We start from the raw sequence: 23,309 nt of genomic DNA on the forward strand, positions 1-23,309 counted from the left end.
TTGGTATCCATTGATGAGGTATTTAGCATTACTCCGTACTTCTCTCATGTATACTTTATACACTCACAAGCTTCATGTGGTTCCTTCTCCCAACCCTCTAACCTGCAGAGAGCCATAATGAAATCTTAACATTTTCACCTCATGCAGAAATAGTGCCTCCAGCTCAAACCCCACTGATGACAGCAGTTTCAGTGATAACAGGGAAAATACTTCCCCTAAGGCAAGTAATACCAGAATCATACTCAGTATATTTAGTGGTGATCAGCTCATACATGGAAATCTTGGTCCAGCAGGGTCAGCCATTCCCTGATCTGCACCAAACAGGTCACTTAAGCAAAAAAAAGAAAACTATTTAAGTCCCCTAAAACGCTAACCGTGGGTGTCCCCCTTGTGGCTCCCATTAGCATTCAGGATCACAGGCTTACAAAAATAGCAACACATAATCAAGAGAAATCTGATGTGAAAACTGGAAGACTAGGAAGAAGACTGAGAAACTAAGACCTTTTGGCAACGTGCTCAAAATTAGTCTTAGTCAGCAAAGATGTTAAGGAGATCACTGTGAAATGAAGTTCCCAGCCCAGTGCCAGGAAGTCAGATTTCCACACTACAGTGATGAATATCTTCAGTGGTAATTGCTGCAAGGCCAATCCTGCCTGTCAAAATAGAAGCACCACAACGGACTGTTGTGAAGAATTTCATATGATGAACTTAATTTGCACTCTGAGCCATCATCAGCCTTCAGGATTCTCCTCGTGATAACTTTCATATCACTGAATTTACATAATTTTAACTAAAAAGAGATAAATCTAACTCCTTGGATAAACCATCCATTTCTGCATTCTCAATTTTCTGCAATGCTATCAGCAATCATATTTCTACCAGCAAGTAGTTTTCCATCTTACTTAACTTTATTATCCTTTTCCATTTAAAACACACTGCAATAATCAAACTGCTTCTCAAGTTCAATCAGCCCTGGTAGGAACAAGTATCTTTCTTGGAGAAAAAGCAAGTGCATTGTCATAATCAAGTTACTAATGATAGGTCCATTATATAATCAACAAATTTGTGTTTCTGCTGGCCATTTTCTTTCCTTTTGCCTCCATAATAGTTTTTGGTTCAGTTAGACATTTTCAACTCATTTAATAAATGGATAAAGTAAGCATTTGGATTTTTACCAAATGTGTTGCATTGTGCTGATTACTAATTGCAGCTGTTGCATTTCACTGCAGAAATACTTACTTTTCAGCATGGTCATCTTTCAGGCATAGATGAACATGCAAGCGCCCTGTGTGTCACTCGTATCATTCCCAGTATTTAGGCAATACCAAATAACTAGAACCAAAACTTAACTTATAGTTTCAAGTGAACTCAGCAGTAATTTGCACATTTTCATATATTATTTTATATATATATAATATATACATATATATGTATTTGTATTTTATATATATATAAAGTGCCTATCACTATATTGATAAACATTCTTTGGAACCACTCTTGACGGCAGCGGTAAGAACAGGAGCCAGTCTGTTAGTACCTCAGCACTCCTGTTTCCAACCAATTAAAAAAAAAAATAATCCACAAGACACTGTTGCCAGGCTGCCTGGCTGGTGTTTAAAAATTGCTACTCCATCAGGGTTGGAGGGAAACCTATTGTGAACAGCAACAGTTTGCACTGTGACTTCTCCAACAGTGCAAGTGTTGCAGAAGGGCAGCGGGACATGAAAGCTCAGACACATTACCAGTCGAAATGTCTCTTCCTGTTACAATTCATGGTTGCTGAAGTCCACATGCTCAATAGCCAAGAAAGCCTCTAAGCTTTACCTCTAGGTAAATAAATTAAAAAACCAACTTTTTAAAATTATCTGGCAGGGGCAGACTAAAGCAGAGGATTCCTGTTGTGGGAGTTCTCCTGTGGAACATGTACGTTCCCAATGAACAAGCCCAGGCGTATTTGTTTTTACACAGTCGTTTCCACACCAAGACACATTTCCATTCCCCCTCCCTCCTTCTGCTTTTGTATTCCATCGTCCACATCAACAATTAGTGGAAGTGCCTGGCTGTGCCTGCTCACATTGTTCCCAGACTTTTCTCTCCCCCAGTGAGCTCTGAAGACCATGCATTATTTGACATGACATGACTTGGAGGCCTTCTACAGCAACTGCCTTCTATGCAGGGAAGCAGACAGAGACAAGGAAGAAGAAAGTTAGTCCTGGTTACGACTATCTGAGATAATAGGACTCAAATAAATATACATTAATCTCTTAGCACAATACCCCAGGTGATCAGACTTTAAATTACTTAGTCTTGTAAACAAACAAACAAAATAAACCCCAAAACCAAACCCCACCGAAATAAAAATGGCCTAAAGGTCAAGATACAAAGTCAGCCCGTTGTTCTGTTTGCTTTGTGACATTAAAACACAGGATACGAAATCAAAACCGATCTTATTACAGCTAGAAACTAAATCCAGATGTTTTAACATCAGGCAGAAGCATATTCATAATGTGAGGTTTTTTCCTGAATTAATTGTCTACTGCATTTTCCATCACAGTTAATTTCTCTGCAACATGAGCAATTTGCCAGCTTGTACATACACACTGAATGTATTCAGCTTATAGTAAACAGCTGTACACAGGGCTGTTTCCCCTCACACACACAGGCTTTGCACTTGTGTCTTTACATGTTTTTTAAATTAACCTAGTCAAGTGCACAGAACATTCAAAACCATAAAACGTAATCAAAGGTACCTATTGCTCTCTGCAATTGAACTCTTAGAAATACCTTCTCTGAAAACGGATGTTCCCTTAGAGTGTATACTTAATATTTCCTCTCATTTTGTTGCTAAAGTCCAGAGAAATTAGATTTTGCTGTTCCTTCATGAGAAGATGATCCCCCGACATATGTCCCCAGATGTTCAGCCTGTGTGTTCCAACTCTCATCCATTAAACTGCCGTTGATATTACTAACCTTCGCTTTTACATGCGTGCCTCTTCCTCAGTTACTTCAACCCAAGTACAGTCAAGGCTAAAAGCTTGTTTTACAGCTGATACGTATAGTGAAATTTCAAAGACTAAGTTGGTTAACCCACCTCACGACCTGAGGAGCTAGCTCCTCTGTGTCCTCCCATTTCTCTCCAGTGAGTTCAACAAGCAGCAGCTCACAAAGCAATATTGACAGTGCCTTGCAGAACTCGAAATACCTTTAAACTCAAATATCTTTGCTTCATAAACACGCTGAAAAAAAGTATATGCAGATTATGGCAGTAAAACATATTTTTCCTTTTAAAACAGTCATATTTGAAAGTAAATTTGAAATAACGATCCACAGTGAGTCTAAACACATTAAATGCCTACAGTAGTTCGCAAAACTTTAAAAGTTTAGCCAAGTAAAAAATACATAAATCAAAAATCCTCTCAAATTTTAAATGATTGCAGCTTTTTCTCAAGTTACATTTAAAAGTTGAAGGGAACAGAAAAGGAATTTCCTTTTGAATTCTTTATCGTATATAATACTTGGTCACTCTCAGTCAAATGTAAGATTGTACATAGACTTTATCACGTCTCACAACGGATTGCACTGCACGAAGTATCAGTATTAGTTTCAGTCTTTATCATCAAGAGAACAGCTGCTATTTATGTCTTCCCAAATTAGTTCCTAGTATTACTTTCAATCTCTGTTTCATCAAAAACAAGCATCTGGCTTGGGGGTTTTTGGTTGGTTGTTGGGTTTTTTTCCATTTTAGCAATCAGGTGAAAGAGAATGTTATTGGGAGTGGACAAGTAGGAAAATCAGTTTCTGGTTCATAATACAGGTATAAATAGCAGAGAGGGAAGATGGCATCTTGAAAGCTTGAAAGACGTAAAGCTTGATTTTCAAATGTATTTAAGGACATCCTGATGCTAAATTAATAGGATCTTCAAATACTGCAAAGGGAACTAATGTGCCTAAATTCTTTTTAAAATCCCATCCTACTGAACTACTAGGCTTCTTAGCATCTTTTTTCCTCAAGAATTAATCTTGTGAATGGCATTTCAAGCCAACTTAAGTCATCTGTTGGTCTCTGATTTCTGGATCTCAGATTATAGACAGATGGACATCAAAAGGGAATGAGTTACCAAGGCTTACCAAGTTACCACTCATTTTATCTGACAACGAATATCATGAAAATAAAATCTGGTGGCTAACTAAGAAGGCACGGTAAGGTAGTGTGTTTTATTCAGCATTATGGTGGGATGGGAGGATGCATATAGTCTGTTAATAAAGCCAACCGGTGAATAGCAGCTTGCTCTGCCTTGGTAACTATTGGTTGAGGTGCATAGGCCAGCTGATGAATACTGGGTGAAAAACATTTTTGTCTTACTAAGTAATGGAGACTAGCTCGCTATTGTACATGGGTAAGTAAGGCATTTTTCCTCTTTTATTGACTTCAGTGTTTTACAGCTGAAAATCAAAAGAGTTCATTTAACAGTGACTTTTGCATGCCAGCTGATGATGCCTCCACAGGTCTGCCACAGTGAAAGGAGCCAGAACTCTTAAGTACACAATACAGAAAAAATAATTGAAGTAATTGCAGTTTTTGCATTACTGGTATTGCTTTATAAAGAAGAATGCTGGCATGTACCCTCCTGCCTCTGCATAGCTTAGAGCATGTACAGTCATTCTCAAAAACATAAAAAATATAAGGAAAATGTATAATTAATTGTCACCCAACTAAAAGAAGTCTATTAAATTAGTATTTACCTTTAACACCAACTAGCTAAATAAAAGGGTAAAGGAACAGCTGAATAACATCTTCTACCTCCCATTCATTTCAGGCTATAAATCTTATGGTTATGAATAATGTTGGCTCAACTTCTCAGATGGCAGAAGCTCTCCATTTTCCCATAAAACTGTAGAGTTGATCTAGCATTAGCGGAAGGAGTATCCAAGAAGAACAGTGTTTGAGACCATGCTAGTAGTCTCTCTCCTGCACTAGCTAGCAGCAGTACTGGGGAATGCCCAGCTCCAAAAACTGGAAAGACAAGTCAGTGGAGTGCTGGAATGGAGACAGGATGCCTGCAAACTCTTTGGAGGGTGCTGTAAGATGAACATGGCTGGTAAAGTGCTATTTCAGATGTCCGAAACCCCATCTGCTTTAGTTTATACATGACAACATGCTAAATGGCTGTAGATGCCTTGTTTCAAGAACCCTACAACTGATGTGCCATCAGCTATCCAAAACAAACAAACAAAAAGACTAACATTTCACAATGTTCAACAACCACATGAACCACATGGAAGGTGTGATAATTAGGCACGCTCACTGAAGTACCACTTTGGATGCTGGAAGTTAATAGTCTCCCCTAAGTTATCTAATATACTCAGTCCTTGGTCCTCCTGATCAGTCTGCCAAAGAGTCCCTACCAGTGCTATTTTAGAACACTGCGTGACTGTCCGTAGACATTAGACTGGAATCCTTTCACATCACACTTACTTTCAAAAAACAAAAGGAAAACCACTTTCCATCATTGCTGACTTAGGTTGAGCTTGCACATGGATCTTTATGGGACAAATACCACAGGAAAAAGATGGGGCTTAAGGTTAAGAAAAGTGAACTAGGTCTCAAGACTTCATGAGTCCAGTTGTCACACTCCTGCACAACATGGGGCAAGTTGCTTAAACTCCAGCCACCTACTTGAATATCAGTACTGCAGGGACAATGTCATTTCCTCTCACCTGCCTCCAGTCTATAACATCTATAAAGGCTTTAAATGCTTCAGAGAATTTGACTTACTAACATATGGATCCTTATGCATGCATAGACATCTAGTTCAACAGCATTCAGTCATGGATGGAAAGAACATCCCTTAAGATGTTTCAGTGTTTCAGTGTGGCACAGTGATACTTCAAAAGTTTATTCTTTGTGGACTTCAAGCTTCAGCCATTCAGAAATGCAAAGCTTACGTCAAGGACTCTTCTCTGCCCAACCTCAGGCAATACATCAGACAGAGATTCAGGCAGCTAGGCGATGATTTAGTGCTCTTAACCCCGAACATCCTTCCTCATGCCTCTTGGTTTAGATCACACTTCCAACATAGAAGCCATGATTAATACTCAGTAACAGCAAATCCCCCTCTAATTAATTTATACAGAAGGAATGACAACGCATGATGAAAACCACATTCCAGAAGATGCAGTGCTCTACTGAGAAGCTGGTAAACTCCCATACATATTGTGATAACACTGACTAAGCACCTTTTTTTATCTGTTCCTTACCATCCCTTTCTTCCACAAGCCTCGTTGGCACTATTGTGCCTCCAGTTTCAACTCCTATCTCAGAGCCTGCTTTTCTCAAAGTCTCTACACTACACAATCAAATCCAGTTTCATTCCCCACATGGACTCTATGCTTCTGGGACAAGATCCAACCAACTGTAGAGTTAAATTCAATGTGCCTGTGTAGTGGCTGAACTATATTTACTCTCAAGGAGCTCTCACTTGCCCAAATGCATTCCTTCAGAGCAATGAAACTGTGCAATCTCCATCCTTGGTGATATTAAAAATCTGATAGGACACAGTTCTGAGCAACCTGCTGTAGCTGACTGCAGGGTCAGCAGAAGGATTGGACTAGACAATCTCCAGAGGTCTCTTCCAACCTCAACTATTCCACAATTCTTTAAAAACACTTGTTAGAAGTTATACCTTTTAAAGGCCACATCACCAAATGCAAGGCAACACAGGCTTAGCAAACATATTAAATGCAGAACTATGTAAAGGCATAGAACAGTCCTGAATCTGTGGAAATTTGTCAATGATTATGGCTAGGTAGCAAAAACATAAGTCAATTGTGACACGCTTCAGTATTCTGTGCATAATTCTAGATGTCTTTCCCAGTTTCCATGTAGATCCATTAAAAATAAGTGGCATGCAGGTAACAATCCATTTCTTCCACTAGGCAGGCTACAGGCAATGTTAATGGCACCTGTTTAATCCATCATATTCTTACAACTATACCTCTTCTATGGACAGCTTGCCTTCATTGAAATGTTTCTTCATGCTTGGATTCAAATGTTACCCCTAATCTGACTCACCAAGTATTGATTTCTCTAATTCCATGGAGAATGTGTTTCCAAACTTTTCTGAAGGAATCAACAGGCATGTAACTTCCACAAACCAGATCCGAACTTCAGTCATTCATAAAAGACCACTAGTACGTCTACAATTGAGCAGGAAAATCCTGTGATTTGTAGTGCTGCAAGACAGTACTCTGACCACTCAGACAGTTTTTCTTTCTTCAGCTTGCAGAAGGAGAGTATTTTCTTATTTTCATTGTTCCAGCAGTATTACTGACATGAAAAGGTAACCGCAAAATGCACAATGCCTGTTGTGAATAAATGATGATAAAGGCTTCATAACATGACAGATAATGCTTATGATGCACATGTTTCTTCCTAATGAAAATCCAGATCAATTAATGTGTTCTCCAGCAACTTAAAAAAGGCATATAGCTCTATCACCCTGATTGCAAAAATAGATTAAGTCTTCGGCTTATGACACAGGTTCTTGTTTTGGAGCAGAGGGTCACAGGCACCCTTTGCAATAATGACCATAAAGGTCTGAACAATCATGGTATGTGATATAAATGACAACCATGAAACACGTACTGCAATGCATTGGCTATGCATCCTACTAAGTCATGCCTACATAATGTAATTTACTGTCATGCTAAATTATATAAAAATTTAAAGCACGCTATGTACCATTCTATGAATCCTCAATGTCAAAAACTGAAGTACCATGTTATGTTTTGGTTCTCTACTGTGTAAATAATGCTTTCATGCTTTAAAGATTCCATATGTAGTTATATGCAAGCAATTTAAGAGAGACAGTATTACAGAAGCAAACACTAAACTGAAGCATTATGCTCCAGTTTCTACAACTACCTAAAGAATAAACACAAAAAACATTCTGCTGCAGAAATTGTCATATACATCACTGTTTCAACTCACTGCTAATACTAGAAATCGTTCACTACTAGCATAGCACTGCATCACCAACCCAACAATAATACTTTATATTTATTGATGGCATCTCATATTTATGTGAATACCTAAGTTCTCCTTTCCAGGAGAAAAAACATACTCCATCCAAGATACATTCAAGCTGCTTTTTCTTTTTGTCTTTGAAGACATGCACAACTCTCCGTATTTGTTAGGCCATAACACTTTCTCCAGTGTGTCTACAGAAAATTAAGACAGCAGTCCTCTGCAACTAGATCAGGCCCTGAAAGCAGACTAATTGTCAAAGCGTGATGATTGGTTTAGGGTAACCTAGCCCACCAAGGCGCTGTTTCTATGCCAGACAGACATATTCTGTGACATCTCCTGTCTGCCACCAATGTCTTCCTTGATGCTTCATTTCTCTTGTAACCAACTCTGCTCTTTCATTAGTCCCTATGCATGTGATGCCTTTTGATATAAATTCACCTCTTCTTCAAAGGGATGAGGATTATATGTGGTACTTACTCAACATGAATGTCCATAATTTGGTCTACCAACCACCATGGTGACACAGTTTTAGCTCCTTTCTACTCCTGTTAGCCCTGCCAAACCAGCAGACAGGCACACCAACTTACTTCGATGACTGTCCATACATCATCAACAAAATGATTGTTGAATCCTGTCTTCAGAGTCAAATTCTGCTTTCAGTCACAACTGAACAGCTCCCTTGAATGCACTGTGGTGCAGGTCTGTGAACAGGCACTGTAACCTCCCAGGTGGAGACCACTACCTTCCACTTCACTCTTGATCCCTCTAGAAGCATGCAATTTTCTTCTGTTTCAGTAATTCCCCCAATATGAGCACGGTGTGAGTAACCTTCCCTGAGGCCGTAAGTCTCACCATCCACATTTCTGTGAGGTTCCTTCCACATTCATGACTTATTCCTCCAAGCAAACTCACATTCCTCTGAGCCAACAGTCCTCACAGGCTCACAGGTATATACAAAGGAGGTTGGATGAGACCATTTAGGAGCAGAATCTCCTACCCAAAGAAGTGATATTTTAAAGAAGCAGTACTTTTCAATAAGCTGATGATTAGTTTGTCTCATGCTTTAAAACAAACAAACAAAAAAAAAGACTAAGAACGTCCCTAATTACAGCAGCAGCTATTATGACTGTAAACATGAATCCTTTCTTTTTTTCCTTCAGATAGATTCAAAGTGCAATCTCAACACTCCTGAGCAAGTACTCCTTGCCCTTCCGGATCTTTAATATATCAGCCCTTTAGGGAGGAATCCAAATTTAAACTTCAAGGCCACAGAGGCTCAGGACAACTCAGTCTGCCCTATGATAGCAAGGAGGAGGACAGCTGCAGATTCAATTCTAGTGAAATACTTCTCTCTCCTCTGTCTCGCTCTCCCCCCACCTCCTTTTCCCAAGAAAACAAACATTTTTTTCATGCCTAGATCACACTGGAAGCTGATTCCCTCACCTTCTTTGAAAGAATCAACCAGCTTATTCCTCATCTACAGCTTCCTAAAGTGATCCCTAAACTGAAGTGCTGTTCTTATCAGCCCACCCAGCAATTACTGGGAGACAAGAAGCACCCTGCAAAAACTGTGTCAGAACAAAATCATTTCACAGTGATTTCTTAGGCATGCAGCCATTAATGACTTTGCAAATGTGGGAAGCAAGATGGAGGGGCAGAGCCCGAGCCAACACTAGCTGTCAGAACATCACTGTCATCTATCAGGTTAGAAATATTTAAGCCATCTGATGTTTCAGCCTGGCATCCCAACATAACAACAGGCCTGGAAACGGCTATAAATTTGCACATTGAGGGGTCTGTTCAAAATCACATAAGTTGACAAAGAGATGGGAGAAAGCGTGCAGAGGTGTTTGTGTGACATTGAAAATAAAGGATCATGATCTCCAAGAGCATGCTTCTAATGCATCAACTCTGCTGTCAGGGTTGAAGTACCAGAGGCAACAGCCACGTAACTGAACTGAAAGATGTTTTTATATTCATTTGCAGATGTTATTTTTGTCATCCTTGTGAAAAAAATCTCTTTGTTCTTTTGAATAAAAAGTCACCTTGTGATATATTTGGGAAAAATCCAAGGAAGTGGCAAGGTTCTGCAATTTCTACCTGCTGGGACCAGCAGATGCTTGGCACTTGCCATGGTGAAGCTCTCGAGACAGGTCCTGGCCTCAGTCGTGCTAGTGTAAATACAACATAACTTTGCTGGCACTGACTGAATAATCCCAGACAAAATTCAAAGTAAGCAAGAGCAGAAACTCCCCCCTTTTTTTTTTTCAGCAACAGGATTACAACAGTAACAACGTTAGAATAGATCAATTTTGCAAGATGACAAAAGAACATACCAATCTCACTGCTGTGAGCTCCTGCTCAGCAGACAATTGCATCCCATCTTAGAACAGTTTTTAAAATGTTCAAAGCAATGGCCAATCATTAACTTCTAATGGCTTAAAAAGGAATTTTATAACGCTAATGTCTTCATATTACGGATGTGATGCATCCAGAGAGCAAAGGTTTCTATTCAAATCTGTAGCAGCTTTCAAAGATATTTGGACCAGAAATTTCCATTTAGGCATCTCTAATTTCAAGACTTCAGAACATGCTGCTGGGAAAGATGGAGGTTGATATGACCTCTACTTTACAAAAGCTCCTGCAATTATATTATAGCCTATCTAAATTACTAGGGTTTAGTCGGTTCTGTATTTACAAAGAAAACAACAAAACGAAAACTTTTTCCAATCAGTCCAGCAATTTAGCAAATACTTCCCTGCCACACTAACAGAATAGAGTGGCCCCCACTTTACTCTTGGCTACTGAGTGCCGAGTTGAGAGCAGCTAGGAAACCCAACTGGCAGGAACTTAGTGGTCTACCGCTATTCCCAGAAGCAAGGGCTGGGCACCACCCACTTGTGCCAAAGGAGACTGAGCACAGAAAGAAGGTGAAAACAGAGTGTTTCCAGGCTTTTTGTATCATGTCTTGTTCTTGCTTGAGAAAGATGTACCTGAGAAATACCCTGGAGTGTTGCAAGACACAAAACCAGCTTTCTTCAATTGATCCATTTTTTCCCACTGTCACAGGTAAACCAAAAAAAGAAAAAAATCTATGGGAGAAGGAAAAAAAGCATACAACTTTCTTTTCAGGCACACCTCTTATTCTGCAATCCTCTAACCTAACTGTAGCATATTTTGGATTATTATCCTTTCTTTTTTTTTTTCCCCCCACAATATTTGTCATTACTTTTTCAGTTAGAATTTCTACATGACTAATAAATACATTTTAGAACAGCCTGCATCGCAACAGTACCTTTTTGTCCCACTGCTTTCTCTTTCAGAATGACTCCTCTCTCCCTTCCTACTTAGACCTTTTTAGTCCTTCTCTTGTTCCTAATTTGAAGATCTCAATGAGCAAGAATTACATGTCTCAGCAATAAACATGATCTCACAGCAACACAAAGAAGAGGATGAACAAAATAAAAATTACTGTCTGGTGAAAGCTCCCTTGACAACTACAGCTACACTGACAGGCGCCACTGAAATAATAGGAATGATGCTTCAAAACAACAGCCAAGAAAACGTTACGAAAGAGAAAAAAAAACAGTCTAAATGGATCTTTTCAAATGCAGATTGCACTGTCAAATGAGGAGAATGAGAAAAATGTTCGTTCTTATAGCTGGTCATATTTAAACTCTGCCAGATTACAGAAAACCATCGAAAATGTCAGTACAACCTGAAAGACTCTGGGCCCAATAGTCCGTGTCAGGGATGCTAGAAAGATGCAGAATGGAACAGGGGAATCATATTTTGGGGACAGAGAGAGATGGAAGGTGTTATCTCATTACCAAATAAATCTTGAATTTCTTCCAGCTGGGTGAACAACTCATGTCAACTTCAGTGCCATATCAGGCATTTACAGGCTTGTATCTGGATAAGGACCACTACCTAGATGACAAACTGCACAGCAAAGAAGCCAAGGTATTAATGAACATGAAAAAATATGGCCCACTATTAATGATGTTCCATCCAAGACAGAACTAAGGCAACACTTAGGAAGAAAGTTTGTCTGTGGGCTTAGGGAGGCAATTAAGAAAAAGCATTAGCCTTCCTCTGTCAATAATGCTTAAGTGCAAACAAGGTACTCAGGTGTTTTTTCTACCTTAGCTTTACAACCATAAAATGAGCAAAATTGCTGCAAGTACTGGTGTGGTCAGAGTTATCTGGTGGTCAGAAGGTATTTCAAAAGCACCAGATGGATTGTGTAAAAACCTGCAGCAACTGCAGCATCTCCTAAACCAGCTACAGCTCTTCAGCAGGCAGAAAATGCAGCTTTTTGGAGCAGAGGTGGAGATCCAGCTGCACTGAAGTTCCCGGTTAGACTGAGTCAGAGGCGGGGGGGGTGGGGGGGGGTGGCAAGGGGAGCGATGGAAAGAAATGGCAGAGACAATGCAGCAGACAGGGTGGAAAGGAATAAGGTGTGCAGGATGAGTGGTGCTTTGGTGTGGTGTATTTTGCATCTCTGTTGTGAAGTACTACTGGTAACATGGCAAAGATTATTGCCTAAAAACTCCAGTCACAAATGTGTAGGCGACACCCATGTTAGCACAAACAAGACCCATTTCTCCTAGTACTGAATGCACACAAGAGCTCCAGAAGTTTGGCTTAGGCTCTTGGGCTTGCATTCCTCTCCAGAGAAAAATAAAATCTGCAGAAGAGCCATGTATTTCTCCTCCATTTTATTCCACACACTCAAGACACCTAATAAATCTGCTATGACTTCTTATTCTTCCCTAAAACAAAAGGAAAACTTAGAACCAGAAATATCTTTTTCCTCCCTGTTGGGCTGGCAGAGACATGTGTAGGACTGTTTCCCACTCTTACATAAAGAGATTAAAAAATAAAAATAAAAAAACAAAACCAGATTTCACAGAAAACGATACAGGGACTCTGTCATTTCTTGCCAGAAGCACCAAACCCAAAAGCTTATCAGGACTGAGAATAAAAAGCTAAATAGTTACATAGATAACAAAATCATCCTAATAGTAAACAAAAACAATAACCAAAGTTTTGAAAGGCATATAAATTCCAAAGACAGAGCCAGCTAGCCTTTTAGTACTCACTGGCAATAAAAAGAAACTTTTGGTCTGAGCTTATTCTGTATCTACATACTGTAGTTTCTTGCATGTTTCTTTACAATGTCAATATACAAAACAAAACAGTCCGTGAACAAACTGCCTAGCTCACTAGTCTGCTCCACCAAGGCAATACAACTGTCCCTGCTCTTTCAGCAGTAAACAGAGTGCTCGAGTCCAAATCTGAGAGAGCCCCGAGCTCCCCGGTGCTAGGAAATTCAGATGTGGATTAGTCTCGAGAGAGGGAAGAGTCAGATTAAACACTGATTCAGTCACAGGACACGGACAGTTCCCAGAGCCAAACCTGGGGATGCTAAGACCAGCTTTTGGGGGTGAAAAGCCCTTTTACTAAACCACGCTGCAAGTCTGTGTGTGAACTGGATGAGCCATACTGAACCAAACCCACAGCCCAGGGCAGGGGAGCAGCGGTGCAGCTGGAGTTACCCTCGCTCCTCGGTGCCACGGTCGCTGCACCCTGAGCTCCCAGCACTGCACGGGGGGCAGAGACCAGGGGAAGACCCCATGCTCCAACCCACCCCACATGGAGAGGACTTGCCTGTTGCATCGGCTACACCCCCCAGCCCAGCATCCCCCAAACTTCAGACCTCAGCGGCAGAAAACACCTCTCCCAGCGCTATATGTCAGAGAAAAACATGCCCCAGTGCCCAAGCCACGCCAGCTGCCCAAGCGGAGGAAGAGGAGGGAGCCACTTACGGGGATGTGCACTCGCAACATAAGTTTCTTCTGGCTGGAGGTTTTCCTGCTGCTGCTGCTGCTGCTGCAACTGCTGCTGCTGCTGCTGCTGCTGGAGGCATCCTTCTTCTTGTCCATGGCAGTGCTTCCCATCCCTTCACTCAGGCGTGGTGCTGGGCGATGGATCTGGAAAAGGAAGCTCCTCTTCCACGTCTCCCCACCGTCCCACCGGCCGCAGTTACTCCAGGCTTCTTATTTTCTTTTTTTCTTTTCTTTTTTTTTTAATAGTCTTGGGAAAAGGGGGGGGGGGGGGGGGGGGGGGGGGGGAGTGGAGAAGCAGAGGGAAGGGGAGGAGTTTCTCCAGCTCCAGTCTTTAATCCCAGCAGCGAGGTGTCAGGGAGGACCTTCTCAAGAGCATGAGATGCCCTTACAAACGCTGCTCGCTTTCTCACTCTTCCGCCCTTTCAAAAATATCCGGAGCATCCTGGGGAGGGGGGGTGAGAAAGTTTCCTTCCCCTCGCCCAGCCCGGCCGCACTCTCCCCGAAACTGAAAAAAAACCCCAAACAACTCCAACGCGAAAAAACACCCAAACGCCACGAAATCCCGAAAAGGGGAAGGCGCTGGGGCGAGGCTGCTGGCAGGCCGGGGGTGGCGGGGGGCCGGGCCGGCCGGGCGGCGGGGCGAGCGCGGATGCCCCGCGGGGGGCTCGGCGGGGAGCGGTGCCCGGCGCAGCCCGCGGCGAGCCCGGCCGGGGCGGGGGGAGGTGTCGGGCGCCGCCGGGAGCCCCGGCCGCTCGCCAGGAAGTGCAAGGCGAGCACAACACAACCTTCCCCCGCGCCCCTCCGCGTGTGCGGGCCGCCATGCCGAGCCCTTCGGGGGGCGATGGGGGGGGTGCGGGGGCTGTGCCCGCATCCCCCCGGCTGCTGGAGCACGGGGGTGGGCGAAAAGGCTGGCCTTCACCTTACCAAAGGCGCACAAAAGCGGCGCCGTTCCTGTCCCTCCCGACCTCACAGGCTGACTCCTCACCTCCCTCCCCCCGGGGTTTCTCCCGGTGGTGCCCTACGGGAGGGTTATTTTCCCCGCAGGCAGCCCCTTCCCACCGCGCCGCGCTCCGGGCCACCAGCACCCCCGCGCCAGCCGGCTTTGCGCAGCCCGGCCCGGCGGCTGCAGCGGCCCCGCCGCCCAGGGGACGGCGCTGGGCAGGGGCAACGGCCCAGGGACGGCGCTGGGCACGGGCAGCGGCCCAGCGGCACGGCTAGGCTCGCTCCGCCGGGCACCGTCGGGGCTGCCCCTCCCCGGGCTGCCGGGGAACTTGTGCCAAGTCCTGGAGGGCCCTAGTCCACCCCTGAACAGTGATTTTTCCGCTCCCTCCCTCCAAAGAGCCTTACGCGAATGCAATTCAGCCGGGTGAGAGAGGCGGCTCACACCCCGCGGGCAAGCGCTATCGGCGTTACAGGGGATCAGAAAATGAAGAGCTTTCAAACCCGCATCACCCGTGGCTGCACCGGCGGCGGGGAGCAAAGCCATGCCCATGCCACCCCTGCTGCCCGGCAGGCTTTCAAGGCTGAGAGGTTTGGACAGCAAAGGGAGAGGTGCCTTTGCTTTAAAACAGCAAGTGGTTTTCATAACAAACATACATTCTGGATCAAAATAGGAGGTTTTTGGTTTAGAAGTGACTCTTCTTCCCTTGACAATCTCTGCACCATCTTACGCTGTCTGAATTTGACATTCAGACCAAGGCCATCACATCCCCAGACTTTTGATCACATCACTTAAACACAGATTTTCACCGGGTTCAAAGCTGTGCATGTATGCACAGCTGAGCCTCCACCGTATTACCTCTAACAAATCTTATAGGAGTCTATAAACCAATGGTTTATAAGCATTGAGGGGAGAAGCAGAAGTGTTTTCCATTAAAATCTTATCTTCTGGAAAAAATATAGGAATGGGATGGCTCTCTCCAAGAAATACAAGAATTCAGGCCTATTTCCCTTCTTACGGAAGTCTCAGGGTTTAACAGATGCAAAGGAAGTTCAGGCATAAAGTCTGTAGCAACTTCTCTAAAACCATACAGAATCAAATACAAACACGAACCTTCTGCTTTAATGTTATATATATAACTGTCCTATAGGTTCCTACAGGACATCATGGAAGGAAACAAACGCAGAAACGAGACTGCAGGGGTTGACAATATTGTCACCGGATTGGAAAGGGATATTAATGGCACATGGACAGAGGAAGCAGAATTCCCCAAACAGTAAAGAGTGCTTGGGGCAGCCAGCGATCCTCCCAAAAAAAGACACCAAAACCAAAAAAAGAGGAGTGGGTCTGTAACACCTGCTTTCACCCTGCGTTTATATACGCTCTTCTACCAATGAAGTGCTGCTGCTAAGGGGTATGGGAATGACTGGTCCCTGGAATTGAGAAATGAGAAAATTACTAATAAATGTGTCTACCAAAAAACTGTCATGACATTTTTCATTGCTAGTATAGTCTTGAAAGTTAAAAAATAAGGGAAAAAAAAGGTAGAATTTCTTTAGAACTATTTTAGCACTAAGTAACATAAGCAAGCAGATCTCCTGGGTGTTCTTTATTAAATTAACAAACATTTGAGGTGGAATAAGATCTACCATATATAATCCATTCTCTTATTCATGCAGGATTGTTTCCTACAATATTATAATTAATTTTCTACATTTAGTGTTTAAAATCTAAATTCATTCCTTTTCGTCTTGTCGATTATTCATACGAATAATGGTGGATCATGTAAAATAAGTTTCAGGAATTAAGATAGAAGCAGTATGACGAAACTCCCAAACTTAAAAGACCCCCCTGAATCAGCCACCCTCCCATTACGATATTGCCTTAAGCATATTTATAAGTTCAGTAATAGCACAATGTGGGGTTATTCTTAATTTTCTCCTTTGATCCTCTAAGATGCCCAATATGACCTTTGATCCTCCAGTCATATTTTTAAACTTTTCATTGCAGCTCTGAGGATTAGAGACACATTAAAAAAAAAATCCACACCAAAGCCAAAGCCAAAATCCTCCTACAGCTGCTAGACTTCAGGAGCTTGACTCCCCATAAAATCGAGTGTCAGTAAGACCCTTCTATATAATAATCAGCAATTATTTTAGACAGTAAGGCATCACGGTTTTACCCTTATTTTTTATTATCTTTTGGGGACAAATGCAGCCACCTTATGAACAAGCAACATGGTAAACACTTTTAATGAGAGTGAAAATTATTTTTTCCACATTAAATCCTGTCAATTTGACTACTGACAACCATGCTTTCAAAGGCACTTAAGCATCTAAAGTACTCCTTTCACAGACAAATGGGTACCACAATACTTTGGAGAGTATCACCCTAAGTACTTAAAGGTTTCATGCATGGGGGCGGTGGGGGGGAAGATCTCAAACACACCAGCCACATTTTGCCTCTCCCTAATACCACCTCGACTCTCCCTATGACCAAGCCATACCTATAACTCTGCAGAAGTAGCACAGACATTTTTGACTACACCCCATAATAGGACTTGCCCTATTTATTCCTTAAATACAGGTTGAGTCAATTTTTCCATTATAAATTCCCAGAATACATTCCTAAGTTTATAAAATAGCCATAAAACTTTGCTTTGAGCCTTGGTTGTATTGATTGTAGCTGCTGTAAGTAAAATAATATGTCACCAGCTAACTTTTGTGCTTAAATTTCATATGCAATATATATAGATTTTTTTGAAGACTTTACATTTAAGTGAAAAAGTGTGTCTGAAAAAAGTAGTGCACAGGGAGAATTCTATGAGTTGTTGGTAGTTTTTAAATCTTTATTAAAACCAGCCTGTTTTGCTAATGCTTTAAAGTTTGTTGTTAGTAATATTGCCAAGCACTCATATATTTTATTCCAGAAAAAAACTATCTGTGAAAATAATTATTGTTCTGTCTCTTCAGATGACATATACTAATGTTACTGTGAGCACTGAATGTAGATTTTTCATGCAAGCAATCTATAAGTATTTTGTAGCCACAAAAACCTGCAAGAAGTCCCAGTTTTGGGGATTAAATTTCCCACTATAAATAATGCCTATATTATACCAGGATAAATAGTGTAATTTCTCAGATCAGCTACATTATTTCTTATGTACATGTATACACATATGCTTACTTGGGACTCTCAAACCTTTTTAAAATGTTTTCAGGATTTAAAGACAAATCCTTGAAAATCAGTATGTTTTGAAATCTGGATGCCCAAGAACTTGTCTGGCTGTTACTGGTATCTGATATCCCAACACCTAGTATGCTTCATCACAGCTATTTTTCTTTTTATTTTCTTCTTATGCTAACCTATGTCCATGTTGGTCTCTGCAGCTCTTCTGCCTGTCCCTTTCTGCTCTGCTTCATATTCCACCTCTTGTTCTCATCCTTCCATTTTTTCTCCATCTCTCTCTGTTCCCCACTTTGCCACTCAGTTTCTTGAGCATGCATGAAGTCAATTGTTTGGTTTCTGTTTAACACATTTATTAGGCTGAATTTAACCCTGCTGCATAGGGCTCCTTAACTTAATCAACAGCACTATGTAATTAACATGATGCAGTATAGGAATGCAGTAATCCCTGCACAAGCCTTTATTGCAGAGTCCAGAGAGGACACGCACCCCTACATCTGTCTGCTGATACACTCTCACCTGCTACATGCTGACAATCGGCAAAGCGCAGGGAACAGTTTCAAGTCAAGTAGAATATAAGCAACATGAAGATCTGCAGTTAAATTGCATTGTTTGCAGCAAAACTGCAAATAAAAAGAGATGGTCTTCCATGGGGAAACTTACAGAAGAAATTGCAAGCCTGCCAAGCAAACCTAACTGGCTGAAGTAAGGTGGGATAATGTGGTTAATGAGAAAGGAACTTCTGGTCCCCAGAAGGTTCCTAGGAACATAACAGCAGCAAAGACTGATAAACTTTTAATGCTGAAGGAGAGAGGTTGTGTGGTCAGGTGCCGGTACTTTCTCTCCAGGCTGTTAGATGCCTTCTGGTACACAAGTGGTTACTGTAGCCAGCCGCACATGGTGCTGTTTTAAAGCTGCTTGCTCTAGTTGAGCCATTCTGCTCTACAGCTCTCTCCCTCTTGCTCACACAATTTCTGCTGGTGTGCTGGTCACTCCAGAGCCACTGAACTGATTCATCCACTGAGTCAGCAAGATATCTTCTCATCTGGACCATAACACAGAGGAGAGGAAGTGAGAGAGAAGCAGTTTAACAGGAACTTCCTAGGCTGTTTCTCTAATTTAATGTGATTGCTAATTTCTCTCCAAACAGCCAAAGGCAGGGGCAGGTTTTTGAATTTTCTTTACTAAAAGGGTCTCGGTTGCGGATCTTCTGCAGCTTGACAATTAATCCTGCGTATCAAAAAATTTCAGAAGCCTTCATTTGAAATTAGTAGGCCCATACGATGGATTAATTTGGTACATAGAGAGCCATAGTTGACATGGGCACTGGTGCAAGAACTGGCAGGAGGCTCCCTGTTTTGCCAGCTGTAGTGCTTGCGTCACTGTCTCCTGTCTTCATAGCTCCACAGCCACAGTCCTCCCACAGATGTCCATGTACTCTGTAGTACTGACACCACAAGAATAGATACAACCAAAGTAAATCAGATGGGTGGCACGATGATGTGACCTGAACCCCATTGCATAGTTCACATTAGTGCCAGGACTGTACTGTAGACTATCTGACAGGTAAATTCAGATCCTCATTTGCATCACTATAGTGTAAGCATAAAATAAGAATAATACTCTCAGTGTCATCTCTGCATAGAAAGTAAGTGTCTGGGAGACCCGATTAGGTATGAACATGAAAAACACATTTTATTTTTTGAACCATTACAGCTTGATAAAAGACCTTGAAGCTGATTTTTCAAGGTTCACACAGCCTCTGTTGGTTCTGAAAGCCAGGAGAGCCTTCCAATGATCAAAGTACCTTCTGAGATAAATAATATCTATTTTTTTTATATTGGTTTCTACATACAAAAAAATTTCCATGAACTGGAATGATGCTGTTCAGCCTCAAGTTTTCTTAATACTGAAGAATCACAGAAGAAATGGACAAAGCCCTGTAATGCATCTGATTTCCTCCTTACTGATACTGGGAAATTTCTTTTGTGTTTTCTACTGATTGTGATTCAGACTTTCTGGCTGTTAGCCAGACACAATACTTAGTGCTTTTGATTTGCATACATGGGCCTACAAATTGGACAGATAACCTCAATCAAAATTTAATATAGCAGATTATATACAAAACCAGTGGAAAATATCCATACAGTGCGATTTTTGTCAGTCCTGCAAATTAATGCAGAGAAGTACAAATAGGTTTGAAGAGGAGTCTGCTTTTAATTTTCTTTTCTAACAGTATGTGTAATGCGGTACATTAGCTAAAAAGGCATCTAAAGGAAACAGAGGCATAGTTCTATCAGATATGTGTGGGCACAAGAACAAAAAGTGTTTTCAGCAGTAAAAATCTGAAAATACTTCCATGTTCTTCCCAGCGAACTGGGAAGAATTCAGAGAGCTGAAGAATTACAAATGCACTTTCTGTGAGCCTTCTCTGTGCGGTAATCTAAGAATTTCTTCCTTGGCATAGAGTGTGTTGGGCCTCAGACAGTACAGTAGGCAGTAACAATGCTTTCCTTCTGGAGCAAAGTGGGTAAGACTGCCCCAAAACATCAGCCTGTTACTGCTTGGTGGTCCAGATGTAGAGAGAGGTGAGGTTTCCAAAAGCAATCATAAGCAGTCAATTCCAGGATCTGTAAGATCTCAAAGAAAATAATTTTTGCATGTTTATCTTCAAATTTATTATGCTGCAAAGTATTGGTGGCAAGATGTCCCAGAATATACCTGTAGCAGTGTTCCTCCCCTTGACCTCCACCCAAGGCCAGTGGCGAGGCTTAGGGAAAGCAAAATCACACTTCCCAAGTCTATTTCCTGAATAAAATAATTCAAACATGTTTGCTGACATGGTATTAACTAATAACAAAAGAGCACCAGAAATCACACTGTGTGTGAAGAACCAATGAGAAGGCAATCATTTATGGATGAGACACAAGAGGGAATAAAAAAGGAAGAAACTGCACAATGATACAAAACCTCATCTGTACAATGGCTTCCAGATGATCAGAATACATGCTGAGACTTCGCTTGGCAGGACCTGTGGATATCACAACATGTGTGCAACAAGATCCAAACATCAGAAAAGCATGAGAGGTGAATGGCAATTTCTCCTTGTTTTCACAAATAAATTGTATTTATCTTGTAGTAAGAGCACAGTCTCTCCAAATTAGTCTTGCTTGCAACAATCCCAATACATTATTTAATCTGCAGCTAGCTATTATGTCTAATTCAAGTGCTGCAGAAACTGGTTTTATGCATCTCCATGTATGATGAGTGCAGGGATGCATGGTGAGCAGGTGTGAAGTGTGCATTGATGCAGATCCAAGACGCCATCTCCCCAGAAGAAACGGTGACATGTTGGAAAGGTTGCTCAGAAACAATGCTTTCATCTGCACTCGCAAACCAAACAGCATCAGCACATGGGCCTGAGCACTGTCCTGTGACTGTCTATATTGCTTTAAATTGTTCACAGTCTCTGCAGAGTTTTGGCTCAAGCTAACTACAACTCTCCAATACACTGCCAAGGCATGGTTCAGGAATTAACACTGGTCATGGATCATTCCCAGTAGGAAGCTTGAACACGGCTGCTCTGTCTCAGAGATAAGAGTTTTACTACAAGCCATGCTGTACCAGCTGGTCTCAGGGCAAGAAAGCCATCTGAGGTCTGCACACTAGACCTGTGCCAAGAGGATGGCAATGTTAGATCCTGGCTTCTGTGCACACCTGGGCTCTCTGCAGACAAAACTGAAGTTGCTCCTCAGTCTTTTCCAGGCCTGTCAGCAGACCACTTCCATAGGAAGAGACAAACACGATGTCCTACTATAGTACTACTGTTTTCAGCAGAAAATGAGTGATACAAGGAGGAATGCTCTTCACATTGCGGTGAGGTGTATAATGATGAAGGCACCAAGGGTCATAATCATTAGCAAATCATTCTGACACATGAATGGTGATGGATATATCCAGTTAAAGGCTACAGATTGTGTGTTACCCTAGCAACGATGGAATTCCAAAATAAGTATGTTTTTATAATGTAGCAAGCGCAGATTTAACACATTTCATTTTTCAACTCAGTCTGAGATTCTAAAGCCAAGAGAATAGCTTTAAATCTCTCCAACAGTGTTAGAAAGTGGTGAAAATGACAGTAAGGGAAGACTTGCAGTAATATAATTTCACATCAGGAAGAACTTTTGTTTTGAAGTATCTCAAAATAACTATCATTTTCTTAAGATGATTCTTAAGGTCTAAAATCTTATCAAAAGAGTTTTAGAAGTAACTAATGTCCAGAGATGACCCTAGAAGTGCTCCCCACACTGAATCCAAAGAGCTCCCCACAGATGCTAGTTAGTGTGATTCAGTGTAACTTCATTGTGAGGAGAGCACAGAGAACAACAGCCTTGAATTAATGTTACTTTAAGTCAAATTGACTTCCTCATTTGTGCTGTTTACTCCTTATTCAGCAATCAGCTTACAGAGTCAAACAAACAGAAGCAAGCAGCAGGAGTATCTCTTGTTTTAGTGAACGAGGATAGGGTCAGAAACTCACACAAAGTGCTGGGGAAGTGTGGAAGACAATAGGAAGTATTGATACAGTGCAATTGCCTGCAGGATTCGTGAAGAGATGGGATACAAAAGATCTGCTTGGAAAGAACAGATGTCAAGGTCGTATTCACTTCCACAGACCAAGAAAGTCACACTTGCAAGGGTGAGAGACAGGGTCAGGTGCTGGGGAGAAAACTGGCTAAGATTCAATGCAGAAATCTTTCCCAGCTGGAATATGTGACAGACAGCTGCCAACCAGACTGAAAGGAGGCTTCTTAGTAAAAAAACTGAAAAATAGCATGTAAAGAGTAATAATGAAATCCTAAAATGCCCTGATGCCAGCCCTGAGAGATCCCCAACCACAGACTAAGAGCAAACCTGACAAGGGGGCATGTGCTTGAACCATAATTTAGAGACAAAGATCATCAGGTGTTTATTTAGCGGGAGAACTGGTAGAAAATTAAACAGCTGAAAAGACTGTACCATCCCCTTAGCACCAGGACACTTGCATGGGGTGACAGAATTGGACTGAGGCCAAGCAAAGGGCCATGTCTCCTCCTCTTCCAGTGCCCTTCCCTATTCACAGAGCACCTAGATCTGGCAATGCTTAATATCATGACCTACCAAAATCCTGCAACAAAGCACAGCTCCTAGTGTGAAAAAGTGGTACTGCTGTATGACAGAAGACTAAAATCAGGAAACACTTGTAGGAGAGGAACCTACATATTGGAGGAGAATGAATAGCCAGAGGAAGAATGAAACAAGA

At 41.8% G+C, this 23,309-nt stretch overlaps 1 protein-coding gene across 2 annotated transcripts in view; it reads right to left on the bottom strand.

Moving 5' to 3' along the window:
• Positions 1 to 15,250, bottom strand: part of PRKAG2 (protein kinase AMP-activated non-catalytic subunit gamma 2) — a 223,498-nt gene extending 208,248 nt beyond the window's left edge. Inside the window, exon 1 of one of the 2 annotated variants that reach the window (XM_080386946.1) lies at positions 13,861 to 15,250. In XM_080386946.1, coding sequence (XP_080243072.1) covers positions 13,861 to 13,992 — 132 coding nt within the window. In that variant the 5' untranslated portion in view covers positions 13,993 to 15,250. The remainder of the gene's footprint in view (positions 1 to 13,860) is intronic. The other variant, XM_080386947.1, reaches the window with a different exon arrangement.
• Positions 15,251 to 23,309: the final 8,059 nt, after the last annotated feature.

Source organism: Falco punctatus (assembly GCF_963210335.1).
Source record: "Falco punctatus genome assembly, chromosome: 4".
NCBI lineage: Eukaryota > Metazoa > Chordata > Aves > Falconiformes > Falconidae > Falco > Falco punctatus.